Here is a 17,836-nt window from a genome sequence, read left to right as displayed (position 1 = left end):
TTCGATAGGTTTCAATTAGGTCACTCTTCATTCTTCTGAATTCCAGTGAATACAGGCCCAGAGCGATCAAATGCTCTTCATATGACAAGCTGCTCAAACCTGGAAACATCTTCATGAACCTCCTTCGAACCCTCTCCAGTTTTAGCACATCCCTTCTAAGATAAGGGGCCCAAACTGCTCACAATACTCCAAGGGAGGTCTCACCAGTGCTCTATAAAGTTTCAAAATGACATCCTTGCTTCTGTATTCTCGTCCTCTTGAAATGAATGCTAACATTACACTTGCCTTCCTCACTACAGACTCAACCTGCAAACAACAGGGGAATCCTGCACAAAGATTTTGAAGTCCCTTTGATTTTTTGTATTTTCTCTCCATTTAGAAAATAGTCAACCCTTTCATTTCTTCTACCAAAGAGCATGCACATGCACTTCCTCTATCTGCCTCTTCTTAGCCCATTCTCCCAATCTGTTCAAGTAGCCTATTTCCTCAAAATTATCAGCCCCTCCACCTACCATATCACCTGCAAACTTTGCAACAAAGCCATCAATTCCATCATCCAAATCATTGGCATATAACATAATAAGAATCGGTCCCAACACAGACACCTGTGGAACACCACTAGTCACTGGCAGCCAGACAGAAAAGGCTCCCTTTATTTCGACTTTGCTTCCTGCCAATCAGCCACTGCTTTATCCATGCTAGAATCTTTCCTGTAATACCACAGACCCATAGCATGTTAAACAGCCTCGTGTGTGGCACACTCAAAGGTCTTCTGAAAATCCAAGTACACAACATCAACAGAATCTCCTTTGTCTATCATGCTTGCTATTTCTTCAAAGAATTCCAACAGGTTTGTCAGACAAGGTTTTCCCTTGAGGAAACCTTGCTGACTATGGCATATCTTGACCTCCAAGTACCCCAAAACTACATCCTTAACAATCAACCCCAACATCTTCCCAACCTCTAAAGTCATAGTAACTGTCCCACAACTTCCTTTCTTCTGCCTCTCCCCCTTCTTGAAGACTGGAGTGTCATTTGCAATTTTCTATTCTTCCAGAACCATTCTAGAATCTAGTGATTCTTCGAAGATCATTACTAATGCCTCCACAATCTCCTCAGCCACCAATTTCAGAACCCTGGGGTGTACACCATCTTTTCCAGGTGACTTAATCCCACACCAACCTGATTTTCACCAGTCTACCTGCATATTGAAATCCCTCATGACTGTTGTAACATTGTCCTTTTGGCATACATTTTCTACCTTTCATTGTAACTCGTAGACCACATCCAGCTATTATTTGGGAGTCTGTATATAATTCCCATCTGGGTCTTTTTACCCTTGCAGTTCCTTAGCTCAATCCAGAATGATTCAAAACAACTTCTGACCCTATGACACCTCTTTCTAATTATTTAATTCCAGTTTTTACCAACAGAGCCATGCTACCCCCTCTGGCTTCCTGCTTACCTTTTTGATACAATGTGTATCCTAGAACTTCAAGCTCCTAGCTATAATCTTCTTTCTGCCATGATTCAGTGATGCCTTCAATGTCATACTTGCAAATCTGTAACTGTGCTACAAGTTCATCAACCTTATTCTGAATACTGTGCACATTAAAATATAACACCTTTAGTCCTGTAGTCACCCAGTGGTGTACTGTGCACTGGCTGTGCATTTCCCTTCCTACTCCTGACAGTCACTCAGTTACCTGTCTCCTGAAACCTTGGGGTGACCATCTCCTTGTAGATCCTGTCTATCACCTCCTCATTCTCCCCTACGAGTCGAAGGTCATTGAGCTGTAGCTCCAGTTCCTTAATATGTTTTCTCAGGACGTCCACATGTCCATACAAACTAGTGAGTACTTATCCTTTAATCTTGTCTTCCAGCCCTAAGGCCATAGTCTTCTATGAAGAGGTGATTTAAGAACTTGTCTAGACACCTTTTAAATGCTGTCAGTGACTCTGCTTCCATCACTCCCTCCAGCATATGTTCCAAGTACTCACCACTCTGGGAGAAAAAGGCCTCCTTCAGATCCCTTCTTATTCTTTTATTCCTTAATCTAAACAGTTGTCTTTTGGTTTACTCATGTCCAATTAGAGGGAAAATTTCTGCAGTCTACTCTATCTATATTCTTCATGATTTTGTATGCCTCACTCATGTACCCTTTTAATCACCTCCTTTCTGGGGAAAACAGATCTAGCCTTTCTAATCTCTTCTCATAAATTTTCCATCCCAGGCAACACTCTAGTGAAACTCTTCTGCATCATCACAATCACATCTTTCCTATAGTGTGCCAACTAGAACTATAGTACTCTAGCTGAGGTATGACCAACACACTTATAAAGTCGTAGCATATTGTCCCTGCTTTTGTATTCAGTTCCCTGACTAATGAAGTCCTCATCCCATACATCTCTTCAACCACATTACTTACTGTGTTGCCACCTTCAAGGATCTTTGGACGTGTGCACCAAGGTCTCTCTGTTCCTCAGTATTTCTCAGCACCATGCTATTCATGGTGCATGACCTAGGCTCATCCCAAAATACCAACACATTGGATTCATATCACAGTTTAAGACTATCCTTCAACACTGTCAGCAACTCCACAGATCTGCATGTCATTTGAAAATATCAAACTCCTCTGGGAATCTATTGTGAGTAGGTATAGTATCTTTTGACGATATCTTTGGATGTTTCACTATGCTAATTACATTGCCACACACATATTTCAATAGGAGGAGATGGGGAGGAATAGATTTGATCATTACTTCATTTATTCATTCATAGTTACTATGTATTGATAATTTCTAATAGAGTTTGAGAGTGTTTAGGAGAACAGGGTTTTCCAGAATTTAAACCCACTAGTGATGAAAGAACACTGATAATATTTCAAAGGCAAGATGGTGTAGAGACTGTTTGGGAAATTGCAGGTGCATTCCCATGGCACAGGTTGCATCTGCTTTTATTTTTTTCAGAGATGCTGTTAGAATAGCTGTGATATAACTGCCACATGCTACATAGATGTTGTGTACTTCAGTCGCAGTAATGGTGGAGGGAATAAATGGTTAGGGTGGTGAATGGGGTGCTAATGAAGAAGCTACTTTCTCCTGGTATATGTCAAACTCCTTAAGTATGCAAAGTCCTGTAATGCAGGCATTATGCCCCTGATTTGTGCTTTGTAGATGGTGGAAGAGATTGGAAAATAAGAGAGATAAGTTACTTCCTGCAGGATATGCAGCTTTGAACTGAGGTAATTGACTACCTGACAAGAATGCTGGTGACCCACTGATACTCTTGGGTTGCTTAGTGCTGGGGCAGAATGATGTTTGCTGTAGGATCCATTATGAAATAGATTTTATAACTCTGGTACCTTCAGTATCTTATTCTCCTTAAAGAAATACTGTATATAAAATACTTAATAAACCAGCAAAATTGTCCACAAAGGATAGCTTGTATATTTTAGTTTTCATTCTTTTATCTCACTGGCTCTAACTGAAAACATCACAGTTAAGCTACACATTGATTAAAATGAAAATTCTGAAAGCAGCAGATTCGGCAACATTTACAGGTAACTCAACAGTTATTTGTACATTATGTTTTATAGGTTTGCTTTTATATTTATTAAGTTTTTATGTTTATTTTTTTAAATGCTGCATTGGTTCCGGAGTAACAATTATTTCATTCTTCTTTTTGCTCATGTACTGAAGAATGAAAATAAACAATCTTGAATTTGTAGAAAGAGAAGAATCCTTTATGCTGATCTAACTGTTCTAACAGCTACTGATAACATTTCTCCAGTTCTAGATTTTAAAAACAGATTAAAATTTTCAATGATCTTGCATCAGAGTTCTGACAAAAAGCCCTCAACATAAAACAAATTGTTTATTTCTCTATGGATGCTGGTTGACTTGCTGAGTGTTTCCTGCATTTTATGTCTTTATTTCCGTTTTTCAGCCTCTGCAGTTTGGATTGAAATATTTTACTTAAAAAGTCAACTGTCAAATATTTGAAATATATACTTATCAGCATGTCATCATTTTATTAAGAGATATAATAACATCTATAGGGTAAAATTCTTCCTCATGATTATTTTAATGTATGATTCAGCTTTGTACATCCAAATCTATTTTTTGCTAAAAAAAAGAAATGCAATCCATATTAAAAAGTAGCAAAAGTAGTTAAGATCGGTCATTATGTTATCTATACATTGAGTTCACACTTACCAGTCTGACAGTTGTATCCAGTGTATCCAAGCTTACAGCGGCAAGTATTTGGTGCAGAACATTCCATATTCCTACCACATGGATATCTGCACATTGCTATGAAAACAAAACAACTTATTACGGTCATCCAATTTGAATTACATCATCATCATTGTTAAAGACTTAGAATCTGAGAGACTAAAAACTATTCTTGACTTCTGGGAGGATATACAAGACACCTAAGACTAACCCTCCCTTTTGTCATCAGATTTCTGAACAGTCCGTGCACCCATAACACTACCTTGAATTCTCTTTTTTTCTTCTGCACAATTTAGTTTTTGTAATTTATAGTAATACATGTCTCTCACTAAATTTGTCAGAAGCTAGACTATTGGAAAGCTTTTGAAAACCACCAGATGGCAACTGAAAAAGCAATGAGAGAAAAAGAGGCAAGCAAGCCCATAATATAAAAGAGGACACCAAAAGACTTTTTCAGATACAGTATATGAAGAGTAAAAGAGAGGTGAGAGTATCTGTCTGTGTATTGAAACTCCACTGCATTGCTTTTTTTTCACGCCATTTCTATCTCTCATTGTAATTTGTACCCCACATACTGACTACTGTTGGAAGGCTGGTATATAACTCCCATCAGATTCTTTACCTTTCAGTTTCTGACCTGCTAGCTACACAAATCAGAAACTCATGCAAATATGCTCTTGAAATTCAGCTCTACTGAATCAATGGAACTAGGTACATTTTAGAGTGTACATGAATGCATCAAATGGTCAGTAATTGCTTAAAGATGAAAGGTCACCAAATCTCTCAGATAAATGTAGAAGAACACCACACAGTACGTTGAAGGGAAATCTACATGAGGAGCAAGGAGATTCCCAAGTGATTAATCTGCATATCGTTCTTTGCCACTGCAAGCTCCTTATTTCTAAGGAGGGAGATCACTCTCTCAAATTCTTTCTCCAAAATCTTCTTCCCTCAGTCCCCCATAGAAAGATTTAACTTTCATTGCAAGAAATTGAAATTATAATTAAATGTGTCAAAAAAAGGATGTTTGCCAATACAGCAGATTCCTGTTAATTGCGACACATTGAGATCAGTACATTTTGTCCAATTAAGTGGCTACCTCAATTAGCCAAAGTCTCATGGAAATAGTAACAAATTATGTATTTAAATGAAATACAGACATGACCAATGCTACTGGTGGTTGTCCACTGTATCTGACAATGACAGGAAATCTGTGCAGGAGAGTTCTTAAAGTGAAGCAGCCGTGGCACAGGAGTAGTTCCACTCTCTTGACCTCAGAAGACCAGGTTCAGTGGTACAAGTAAATGTCAGAACTAGGGTCATCCCTAGTTGCAGTAGATGACCAAGATTTCTTCTGTGCCTCGTCAATCTCTTTGTGCTCCATTGAGCGTTGCAGAACTGCTTTCCTGTCTGGTGAATCACCATATAGACATCATCTGCCCAGTCAGCCGGAGTTGACTTCACATGCTGGGAGAGGCATGTCCCTATCTTACTGGGGTATGAGACCTACCAGCTACCCCTCACCTGGCTTAGTGTGCCTGTCGAAGTGTTGTACCAGGGTGTGGCCGCTGTTGCATGCAAATAGCTACCTAGAGCCATGGACCAAAGGCAACATTGAAGATGACTGTCGATGCTTCCAAATTCTTCATAGCTCCTAACTTGTTAATGTAGTGAAATTGTTTCATTTTCACTCCTGGCTATTTCTGGCATCTCCAAGCCTCAATATTGGGAAATTGCAGTGAGCAAAATGTTTTGTCTTACTGTCTTATTATCTTACTGCTTCTTTCTCACCAAATATCAGTGACAAAGATCACTGCTTTTTGAACACAAACGCGTGTGACTGGCACTATTTAAAAACTGTTTGCTCTAAGCACAGTGCAGCATCTCATGGTCACACAAGTGCGCATGACTGATGCTAGTTAGAGCCTTTTCATAGAGCTTCCTGTCGCAGTTAAGTGTTACGGTGTCCCAAATAAGCTAAGAGAATCCTAGCAATTTTCTTGATTTGTTTTTGTTCTTTAAGAGTTGTCCCAAATAAGCAGCTGCACTGATTAACCAATGGCCCAATTATCTGGAATCCAGTGTATTGTTAAAAAATTGTTTTTTGCAGACTATTATTAACTTACTTCCTTTCGGTTGGTTAAGGGCAATGTGCACCTTAATTTTCCCCCAGATATTTAAGAAATTGAAAATTTATGGGCACGAACAGATGTTATTATAACAAGAATGATATGACACCATACCTTTGCAAGTGATTCCATCACCAAAATAGCCAAAAGGGCACCGTCCACATTTGAAGCTTCCATAGAGAGTTGGTTCACAAGGAACCCCTGAAAAACATGGTGAATCTGCACATGTAACAATCTGTGGCTCGGGCATCAGCTCATCCTCTGTGAAAAGGCTTTCTGAAGTTGTAGTCACAAAGGGAGGATGTGACTTTATTAAGGGCCTTCTCTCAGTCAATGTTAGATCAATTGTTTTTGAAATACTCATTTCTCCTTTCATGCTATAGGGTTCTGCATTACCATTTGTCACTTCTGCTGTGCTGCTCTCTCTGTACCCATCATTATTTTCTAAGAACATAGGAGACCAATTTTGTTCAGCTGAAGGTTTTCCAAGTGTAAATTCAACAGATGAGATCATGGGATGATCTGTTGACCCATGATAGGCAGTTGTCCAATGATGAAAATGTGCCTTCTTGAAAGTAGTTGCTGTTACACTGGGTATAGCGGTTGTGAAAGTGACTCCTGCAGTTGTTATGGTAACTCTGGGCCTTTGAGAACCTACAAAACATAATTTTGTTAATAATTTTTTTCAGACTTTTTCAGTAAATATGACTATTACTTAAAATTTTAAAAAGCATGTAAAGCTTCCAAGAAACTTGAGCATGGGCTAAAATTGCATTATTGGGTGGCTTTAAATCCCAAGCTCATTAGTTTGTGATAGCAAGGGTCTCCTTTTTATGGGCTACAGAACTCCAGCACCACATTTCTGATGCGTCTTTTCCCATGAAGTTGGAAAGCCCTGCTAATTCCTTGCTATTGACTGAAGGTAGGAAATATCAGGATAACATCTCCAGTTTAGCATTGACTCATTTAAGGATGAATAGAAGGTAAGTGTTAAATAAAGCTCCTATTATATTGCTTGGTGCATGACAAAATGACAATCTCCTTACTTTAGCATCTTTGATTAAATTCTCCATTCAGGATATAATCTCAGTTTCATGGCATTGTGTGTAGCTGAGCACAAATTTTGGTACAGGCTGTCTCCAGGTCACACAGTTGTGCTGTTCATGAGAATCTTCTGCAAGCTAATTTCTTGGCAACTTAGAGATGTTTGTTTTCTATAGCTAGCCAAATTGAATCTCTCTACATATACCTGCAATAATTATTTCAAAACTTGGAGTATGCAAGTCTGGCAGTCCAAGTTTTAACAAAGAAAAGCTCCATTTTCCTTGAATCTGCAGGCCACTCCTCTGTTTTGAATCTCAGGAAGGCCTACTTTATGTACATCTCAGAACAGCCACAGATCAATGGCCACAATATTTTGGTCTCTAATATTCTAACACGACTCACACCAAGCAGCGTATGAACAAGTGAATTGTTGTGGATAGCCTTGAAAGTAACTGGGAAAGGTTTCATCTTCAACAAGATCAGGAGGGAAAATTTACTTAACTCCAACTACACAGATTATTAAGCTATGGAATGCAATTATTAAGTGTGTTAAAAACAACAAAATGCTTTGGCAGCATGAGACAGGTCAAAGATGGCCGTTATTGCAGAACAAACTTGATGATGTATAGAAATGAAGGTTGAACAAAATTAATGATTGGATTGCAACTGCTAATGTTTTTTATTATAGCATCTTTGATTCTCATCTCATTCTGATTAAAGCTATACTGTTAATTCCACGGTGGCGTGTGCATATAAGCCTTTACATCGGTACAGACGTCCCCAAGATGTGTAAAAATCTCATCCCTGAAAATGGTCTGCAAACAGATTTCTCTGTCAAAAACATCTATTTTCCATAGCTATATGCATCATATTGCTCTACATCTTCCTGCTATAATTCTTTTATTTCATTGAATAGCTCATGGAATATATCGTATCCATTTGCTAACGAATACCATGAAATATTTACAAAATGATCAGACTCTATTGTTTCTGAAATTAACTGAACCCCACAATGAAATCTTTGATGCAACTATTTGAAATAATGGACTGTGAATTTTCAATCTGTATTGATCTAAGTAGAAATGCAACCAATCAAAGAAAAATATTGAGTGCTTCAGTTACCTTGCAAATAAACTCGTGACTGTACAATTGAAATTAAAATGTGTAACTGATTTAAAATAATCCCATCAATGTGGTATCAGTCATTGGAACAAACTTTTGGTTTTATGTGAAAAATGTGGTGCTGAGATTGCATGACCCTTAAAATTGAAAACTAGTACATTGTAAATGCCTACAACAGTATTTTGATCAGGCTCCTTTACGACATCAATTCAATTTTCAAGTATCAGTGAAAAGGACTTACAATACTCAAGCTTTATTCATTGATGTTAAGCTTACATCAGCCTAGCATTGCACATCTAATGTTCGGCAATAACGAAAATCAGCCTCAGCGAGGTAGATAGAAAATTTTCTTAGTGATGAAAAAATAGGCTGTTTCACAAATAAAGGAAGTACACAGTGAAGTTACCAAGACCATTTGTTTTCTTTACACAGCAAACTTACAAAAATATGCATCCAAGTGTTCAGAAATCCCAAGGTTTTGGTATCTGAATCACCGGCAGCCTCGTGGTTTTCTTAAACTTGCCCTTGCCTCCTTTCCCATGCTCCATTTACATCTACCATGCTCTTTCTACCAGGCCCCTTTTAAACTCAGCAGAGCCAATAGAAAATATATGATATAACAGCTAAAAGAAAGTTGAAGAAATGTTTTGGAGTACTAATGGAATAACATCCAATAGTCTAGATAGCTCCCAGTCCAGTAACAAAATGCTGAGGGGATCAGATCAGAGGTTTACTGTTTGTTATTAATAACTGAATTCCTAGGCACAGGGTACAATTTTCAGACCTACAGATGACACAAACCTTGGAAGTACAGTGAATTAAAAACAGGAAAAGTCTTCAAGAAAACATTGACAGGCTGGTAGAATGGGCAGACAGAAAGCAATGAAAATATGAAGTGTTGCAATTCGGAACGGAAATATAAACTAAAGGAAATATTCTGAAATTAACAACGAGTCCTGTGGTGACATGTGCATCATCTGTTTTAAGAGGCAAAAGTAGTATATATTATAGACCACAAGACACAGGAGCAGAATTAGGCTACTCTGCCCATTGAGTCCATTCTCTCATTTCTTCATGGCTGGTTTGTTAACCTTCTAAAAACCCATTCTTCTACCTTCTCCCTGTAACCTTTTATGCCCTGAATAGCCAAGACCCTATCAACCTCTACCATGGACAGCTGTGGAGGCCAAGTCATTGAGCAATGAATTCCATGGATTCACCATCCTCTGGCTAAAGAAATTCCCCATCTCTGTTCTAAATAGATGTCCCTCAGTTCTGAGGTTGTGCCCTCTGGTCCTAGACTCCCTCACTATGGGAAACATCTTGTCCACATCCACTCTAGGCTTTTCAATATTCAATAGATTTCAATGAGATCCTACCTCATTCTTCTATACTCCAGTGAGTACAGGCCTAGAGCATCAAACACTTCTCATATGATAACCCTTTCATTCCCAGAATCATTCTTGTGAACCTCCTCTGGACATTTTTTCTTAGATAAGGGGCCTAAAACTGCTCAAATACTCCAAGTCTTATAAATCCTCAACATCACCTCCTTGGTCTTATATTCTAGTTCTCTTGAAATAAATGCTAACGTTGCATTTGCCTTCCTTACCACTGACTCAATCTGCAAATTAACTTTTCGGGAATCCTGCACAAGGACTCCAAGTCCCTTTGCACCTTCGATTTTTTAATTTTCTTCCTGTTTAGAAAATAGTCTATGCCTTTATTCCTTCTACCACAGTGCATGACCGTACACTTTCCTGCACTATATTCCATCTGCCGCTTCTCTGCTCATTCTCCCAATCTGTTCTAGAACTTCTGCAGACTCCTCACTTCCTCAACACGACCTGCCCTTCCACCAATCTTTGTATTATTCACAAACTTGGCCAAAAAGCCATCAATTGCATCACTCAAATCATTCACGTACAATGTGAAAAAGAGCAGTCCCAAGACTGACTTGTGCAGAATACTACTTGACACTGGCAGGCAACCAGAATAAGCTCCCTTTATTTCCACCCTTTGCCTCCTGCCAATTAGCCAAACTTCTATCCATGCTAGTATCTTTCCTATAATACAACGGGCTCTTATTTTGTTAAGTAGCCTCACGTGCAGCACCTTGTCAAAGGCCTTCTGAAAATCTAAGTAAACAACATCCACTGACTCTCCTTTGTCAATCCTACCTGTTATTTCCTTTAAGGATTCCAACAGATTCAACATGCAAGATTCTCCCTCAAGGAAACCATGCTAACTTTGTTCTACTTTATCATACAGCTCCAAGTACCCCAAAACCTTATCCTTGATAAAGGACTCCAATGTCTTCCCAATGAATGAAATTAGGCCAAATGACCTATAAATTTCCTTTCTTCTGCCTCCCTCCCTTCTTAATGAATGGGGTGACATTTGCAATTTTCCAGTTCTCTAGAACCGTTCCAGGATCTAATGATTCTAGAAAAATCATTACTAATGCCTTCAAGATCTTTTTAGCCACCACCCTGAGAACCTTGGGGTGTAGTCCATTTGGTTCCCGTGACTTAACTAACTTCAGACCTTTTACTTTCTCCTTCGTATAGCAACTATACTCCTGTTTTCCCCTGAAACTCTTAATTTATAGCAAACTACTAGTGTCTTCCACAGTGAAGACTGATGCAAAGTACTATGTTCATCTGCCATTCCTTTGTCCCCCATTACTACTTTTCCAGTGTCATCTTTCAGCAGTCTAATGTCCACTCTCCTCTCTCTTTTACTCTTTATATCTGAAGAAATCTTTTGGGTGTCCGCTTTATATTTTTTATTTTGGCTAGTTTACATTCAAATATCATCTTCTCCTCCATTTATTTTTTTCAAACCCCTTCTGCTGTTTTTTTAAAAACTTCCCATTCCTCTGACTTCCCACTAATTGCTGCTATATTGTATGTCCTCTTTTTTTAAAAAAAAACAGTCTTTGACTTCCCTTGACAGCTATGGTTGCCTCATCTTCCCTTTAACATAATTCTTCTTGATGTATGCTGTGTTTTCTGAATTGCCTTTGAAACCTAACCATTGCTGTTCTGCTGTCGTCCCTGCTGGTGTCCCCTTCCAAACAACTTTGGCCAATTCCTCTCTGATGCCTCTGTAATTCTCTTTACTACACTGTGATATAGATACATCTGACTTTATCTTTTCCCTCTCAAACTGCAGGGTGAATTTTATCAAAATATGATCACTGTCTCCTAAGGGTTTCTTTACCTTAAGCTCCCTAATTCAAATCTGGGTCATTACACCACACCTAATCCTGAATTGCCTTTCCCCTAGTGGGCTCAACCACAGGATACTCTAAAAAGCTATCTCATAGGCATTCTTCAAATGACTATTATAACATTGCCCTTATTACATGACTACTCTATTTTCCTTTGGGGACAGTATATAACTCCATTACAGTCATTTTATCTTTGCAGTTTCTTAACTCTACTCATAATAATCAGAATCAGGTTTATTATCACTGGCATGTGACATGAAATTTGTTAACTTAGCAGCAGCAGTTCAATGCAATACAAAATCTAGCAAAGAGAAAAAAATTAAATTAAAAATAATAATAAACAAGTAAGTCAATTATGTATATTGAATAGATTTTAAAAAGTGCAAAAACAGAAATACTGTACATTTTTTTAAAAAGTGAGGTAGTATCCAAAGATTCAGAGAATCGGATGGCAGAGGGGAAGAAGCTGTTCCTGAATCGCCGAGTGTACCTTCAAACTTCTGTGGCACCTACCTGATGGTGACAATGACAAAAGGGCATGCCCTGGGTGCTGAAGGTCCTTATTAATGGACGCTGCCTTTCTGAAACACTGCTCCCTGAAGATGTCCTGGGTACTTTGTAGGCTAGTTCCCAAGATGGAGCTGACTAAACTTACAACCTTCTGCAGCTTCTTTCGGTCCTGTGCAGTAGCCCCTCCATACCACACAGTGATGCAGCCTGTGACAATGCTCTCCACAGTACAACTACAGAAGTTTTTGAGTGTATTTGTTGGCATGCCAAATCTCTTCAGACTCCTAATAAAGTAAAGCTGCTGTTTTGCCTCCTTTATAACTACATTGATATGTTGGGACCAGGTTAGATCCTCAGAGATCTTGACACCGAGGAACTTGAGACTGCTCACTCCCTCCAATTCTGATCCCTCTATGAAGATTGGTATGTGTTCCTTCATCTTACCCTTCCTGAAGTCCACAATCAGCTCTTTCGTCTTACTGACGTTGAGTGCCAGGTTGTTGCTGTGGCACCATTCCACTAGTTGGTACATCTCAGTCCTCACTCGTCACCACCTGAGATTCTACCAACAATGGTTGTATCGTCAGCAAATTTATAGATGGTATGTGAGCTAAGCCTAGCCACGCAGTCCTGTGTATACAGAGAGAAGAGCAGTGGGCTCTACATCTTCCGACCCTATGTCACTTTTTTCTATGGATTTGATTTTATTTTTTATTAAACAGCAGAGCCACTCCACCCCCTCTGCCTACATGCCTGTCCTTCCGATAAAAGCTGTGTATCCTTGGACGTTAAGTTCCAACTATGATTTTCCTTGCCACATCTCAGTGATGCCCACAGCATCATACCTGTCAATCTAGAACAGCACTACAGGATCATACATCTTATTCTGTATACTGTGGGCATTCAATTACCATACCTTCTGTTCTGTATTCATCACCCATTTTGATTTTGCCCCCTCTCTATACTCCCAGGGCTCTATAAATATAAGCACAGAGTATAAAAGCAAGGATGACTGAGAAGCCACAAAATATTGGTTTGACCACACTGGATTATTGTGTCTATTTCTGGATACTAGAATTTAGGACAGATGTAAAAGAGCTAGAAAAGCTGCAGAAGAGATTTAGTAGAACAATGCCAGTGCCTGGGGATTTCAGTTATTTTGATTAACTGAAGAAAATGTCTTGCAATAGATGAAATTGAGAGGAGATCTAACAGAGATATATAAGATCATGAAGGGTCTGCAGAGGGTAGAAAACTAACTATTGACAGAAAGGCCAGAATGAAGGTGAGTGACAAGAGAAAAATATGAAAGCTTCTTACTTTTACAGTATTGACTAGGGTTTGAAAGTAAGCACTAGGGATGGTTGTATTGGCAGGTGTAGTGTAATGTTCCAAAAAGGAAGCTAGGCAAATACTTGAAAGTATTTGCATATCTATGGGGAGAAAACAGGTCTGTGGATCCAGTCAAATTAGTCTTGCATAAAGCCAATATGATCTCCTTTTGTGCTATATTTTTTATATGGATTTCTGTCTTTCAAATACACAAACCTTCCTTTATCATACAAGTTAAATTGGCATTATTGGGACAGATCAGCTACTGCACTGATCTACAGCCACCTGTTCTTCTGTTTTGATCCAAAGCAATCTTCTGCTGGGAATAGAGATCTCGGCATATTGGCTGGCATATTGATTGGTTGGCTAGTATATCGGCCAACATAGCGATGCAATTACAAAGAAGGCACGCCAGATCTATATTCCATTAGGAATGTAGTACAGTGATTTGAAGTGCAGTGCAAGCCTTCAGCTAATGCAGTGTAGTTCATTCCAAGACAGAGAATGGAAAGATAGGGCCCTGTCCTAATGCAGCGCGGTGCAAAACCTCCTCAGGTACGGTACATTGCACATGAGGGTCTATTCCAATGCAAATAGCCAACAGAACTCCCAGTAATTTTGGTACCAACTGCCAAAGTTGTCAAAGAAATTGTATGCCTCTAATTATTTTTGACAATTAGACATTTAAAAAATTCCTAGGAAGTAATAAAATTGAACATAATAGAAATTTACAATCTTTATAAATTCATGTGCAGAAATAATTAAATGCAGTAAAACTTACTAAACTAAATTAAATCATATGGAATGGTCTTATTGATTCCCCTTGCATCTTGTGTTTCTGTGGATTTTGATCTGATTTTAATACCTACACCAGATTTAACCTCGTCCATGTCTCAAAAGATTTCCTGGTCTGAGGGCAGAGAAGTCTGTAAAAATCAGATTGCATGGTGGAAGATATCACTGCCATCTTAAGCACTGAACTTCAGGACTTACAGCTATGAATATAGTAATTATTCCTACTATTCTTGATTTTTGATGAACCCTTATGACCTGTGTTTTCCATTCAGCATTTATATGCATGTTTAATTATCTGAGTTGCCATATGTTATTGGGGGTACGGTATTGATGTGGATAGAGAATTGGTTGGCAGACAGGAAGCAAAGAGTGGGAATAAACGGGACCTTTTCAGAATGGCAGGCAGTGACTAGTGGGGTACCGCAAGGCTCAGTGCTGGGACCCCAGTTGTTTACAATATATATTAATGACTTAGATGAAGGAATTAAATGCAGCATCTCCAAGTTTGCGGATGACACGAAGCTGGGCGGCAGTGTTAGCTGTGAGGAGGATGCTAAGAGGATGCACGGTGACTTGGATAGGTTAGGTGAGTGGGCAAATTCATGGCAGATGCAATTTAATGTGGATAAATGTGAGGTTATCCACTGTGGTGGCAAAAACAGGAAAACAGATTATCATCTGAATGGTAGCCGATTAGGAAAAGGGGAGGTGCAACGAGACCTGGGTGTCATTATGCACCAGTCATTGAAAGTGGGCATGCAGGTACAGCAGGTGGTGAAAAAGGTGAAAGGTTTGCTGGCATTCATAACAAGGGGATTCGAGTACAGGAGCAGGGAGGTACTACTGCAGTTGTCCAAGGCCTTGGTGAGACCACACCTGGAGTATTCTGTGCAGTTCTGGTCCCCTAATCTGAGGAAAGACATTCTTGTCATAGAGGGAGTACAAAGAAGGTTCACCAGATTGATTCCTGGGATGGCAGGACTTTCGTATGATGAAAGACTGGATCGACTAGGCTTATACTCGTTGGAATTTAGAAGATTGAGGGGGGATCTGATTGAAATGTATAAAATTCTAAAGGGATTGGACAGGCTAGATGCAAGAAGATTGTTCCCGATGTTGGGGAAGTCCAGAACGAGGGGTCACAGTTTGAGGATAAAGGGGAAGCCTTTTAGGACCGAGATTAGGAAAAACTTCACAGAGATTGATGAATCTGTGGAATTCTCTGTCACAGGAAACAGTTGAGGCCAGTTCATTGGCTATATTTAAGAGGGAGTTAGATATGGCCCTTGTGGCTAAAGGGATCAGCGGGTATGGAGGGAAGGCTGGTACAGGGTTCTGAGTTGGATGATCAGCCATGATCGTACTGAATGGTGGTGCAGGCTCGAAGGGCAGAATGGCCTACTCCTGCACCTATTTTCTATGTTTCTATGTTGTTACAGCGTCATAACAGTCTTTGATGCTAGAGGACTTTTCTTTAAATGTTTAAATTTTAAAAAAAGAAAAGGTTTTGAATAGTTCATTTTTTGCAAAATGATACTGGCAGCCTACAGCGGCATTTTGTGGGTACAAAACTACCAGATACAGTGGATGCTGGTTAATTAGATCATTGGTTAATTGGGGCAACCACTTATTTGGGACAACTCTTAAAGAATAAAATCTAATTGACAAAGTAGCCAGGATTACCTTGGTTTCTTTGGAACACTATGCTGCTTAATTGGGCGGGAGACTGTTGTTGAACAGTTTCTAACTAGCATCAGTTGTGTCTGCCTGTTTAGAGTTTAGACACAACACCATGCTTTGAGTGGAATGTCCTTAAATGGAAACACTTGTGCGTGTTTGTGTTCTAAGACAGTGATTTTTGTCATTGATAGTTGGTGAGTAACAAAAAGTGAGGCAATTTAGAATTGTTTTACTCACTGTGGTTTCAAGCATCCATATGCCAGAAATGGGCAGGAGTTAAAAAAAAAAAATCGCTGCTTCGGCAATTTAGAAACTACGAAGAATATGAAAGGATCAACGATCAGCTTGAATGTTATAATAAAAATTATGATTTGGACGACATAATCATCGACAGCAATGTATGAAAGCAGTCCATTATCTGCATTGACTTTGTTCATTTTCAATCAAAAGAACACAATGCAGATGAATTGAATATGAGAGCTGCAAATTCATTTTTGCTGTATTGGTGCATGACAAATTGTACTATGCAATGACAATAAAGATATCTGAATTTCAATTTCCTCCGTTGATTAGGAAATAATACACAGGTTCACAGTACTGTAATAGTATTGGTAGTGTCCTTATTTGTTCTGTATTTCATTTTAAAACATAATTTGTTGTTCGGTTTGTCTTTTTTTTATATCTTTTTAACTATGTCCCTGAAACTTCAGCTAACTAGGGCAACTGCTTAATTGAGCCAAAATGTCCTGGTCCTAATGTGCCCCAATTAACCAGAATCCACCGTATTCTACTGGATATACTTCTGAACTGTGATCACTGCAATCTGCAGCCTGTATTTTCCCTTTAAAGAAATATACTTTTGAACCATCTAAGCAAAGCAGCAATTTGTGGACCTGTTGAAGGATATGGTAAACTTGTCTCCTGAGATTGCTGGTACGGCTCTCAGCGGGTTGGCCGTCACTGTGGGAGGATGTTGCGTCAAGGCCCGAGAGCAGAAAATTAACCCATGCTCAGCCTCATTACTCCACACTGATTAAAGCCGCAAAAGCCAGATTAAAGCAGAGCAGAAAACAAACTGGCATTCTTCTCTGTGCTAGTCAAGATCCCCAACCTGAGCCCTAACCATCTGCCAGCATTTGGTTCTTCCCCCTCTCTTCTCACTACTACCATTGGGTGGGGGGTGCAGGACTCTTGGATTCCACTCTGCCAGGGTCGGAATCAATTGCTGCCTTGCAGCCATCGGGCTCCTGGGCCTGCTTCACTCGCCTCAGTGCTGAACTGACTTCACAGATGTGGACTTACTATTGGGAATCTGCGCTCAGGATCTGTAGATTATTTATTTTACTATTTGCATGATTTGTCTTCTTTTGCCTATTGGAAGTTCATCAGTCTTTGTTGTGTGTGGTTATTCATGGATTCTATTGCGTTTCTTTGTTTTGTGGCTGCCTGAAAGAAGCTGAATCTCAAGGTTGTATATAGTATACATACTTTGGTAATAAATTTGAACTTCAAATTCTGAAAAAGTTGAACATTTCCCTAACAACCTGTATCTAAATCAGTTCTTATATTCAGTTCAGCCACGTATATCCATATATTTATTTATTTATCTATTTATTTTTATTTTTACGTATTTGTGTATTTATCCTCATGTGTGTAACTGTACTGCTTCCTCTGGTGCTATTTTCATTGTGCTTCTAAGTAAATACATTGTGACTGCTCCCTGATTTAGGTTTAAGTTTTCCATGCTGAACTC

The 17,836-nt window shown here is 39.1% G+C and overlaps 1 protein-coding gene across 2 annotated transcripts in view; it reads right to left on the bottom strand.

The window, feature by feature from the left end:
- vwde (von Willebrand factor D and EGF domains) overlaps nucleotides 1-17,836 on the bottom strand; it is a 239,477-nt gene that overhangs the window by 41,331 nt on the left and 180,310 nt on the right. For both annotated transcript variants that reach the window (XM_063042310.1, XM_063042311.1), the window contains exons 22-23: nucleotides 6,480-7,019; nucleotides 4,219-4,314 (exon numbers count right to left, since the gene is read on the bottom strand). In XM_063042310.1, coding sequence (XP_062898380.1) covers nucleotides 4,219-4,314; nucleotides 6,480-7,019 — 636 coding nt within the window. The remainder of the gene's footprint in view (nucleotides 1-4,218; nucleotides 4,315-6,479; nucleotides 7,020-17,836) is intronic.

Source organism: Mobula hypostoma, chromosome 3 (assembly GCF_963921235.1).
Source record: "Mobula hypostoma chromosome 3, sMobHyp1.1, whole genome shotgun sequence".
Lineage (NCBI taxonomy): Eukaryota > Metazoa > Chordata > Chondrichthyes > Myliobatiformes > Myliobatidae > Mobula > Mobula hypostoma.
The sequence above is the reverse complement of the archived record's forward strand: the minus strand, read 5'-3'. Positions and strand labels throughout refer to the sequence as shown.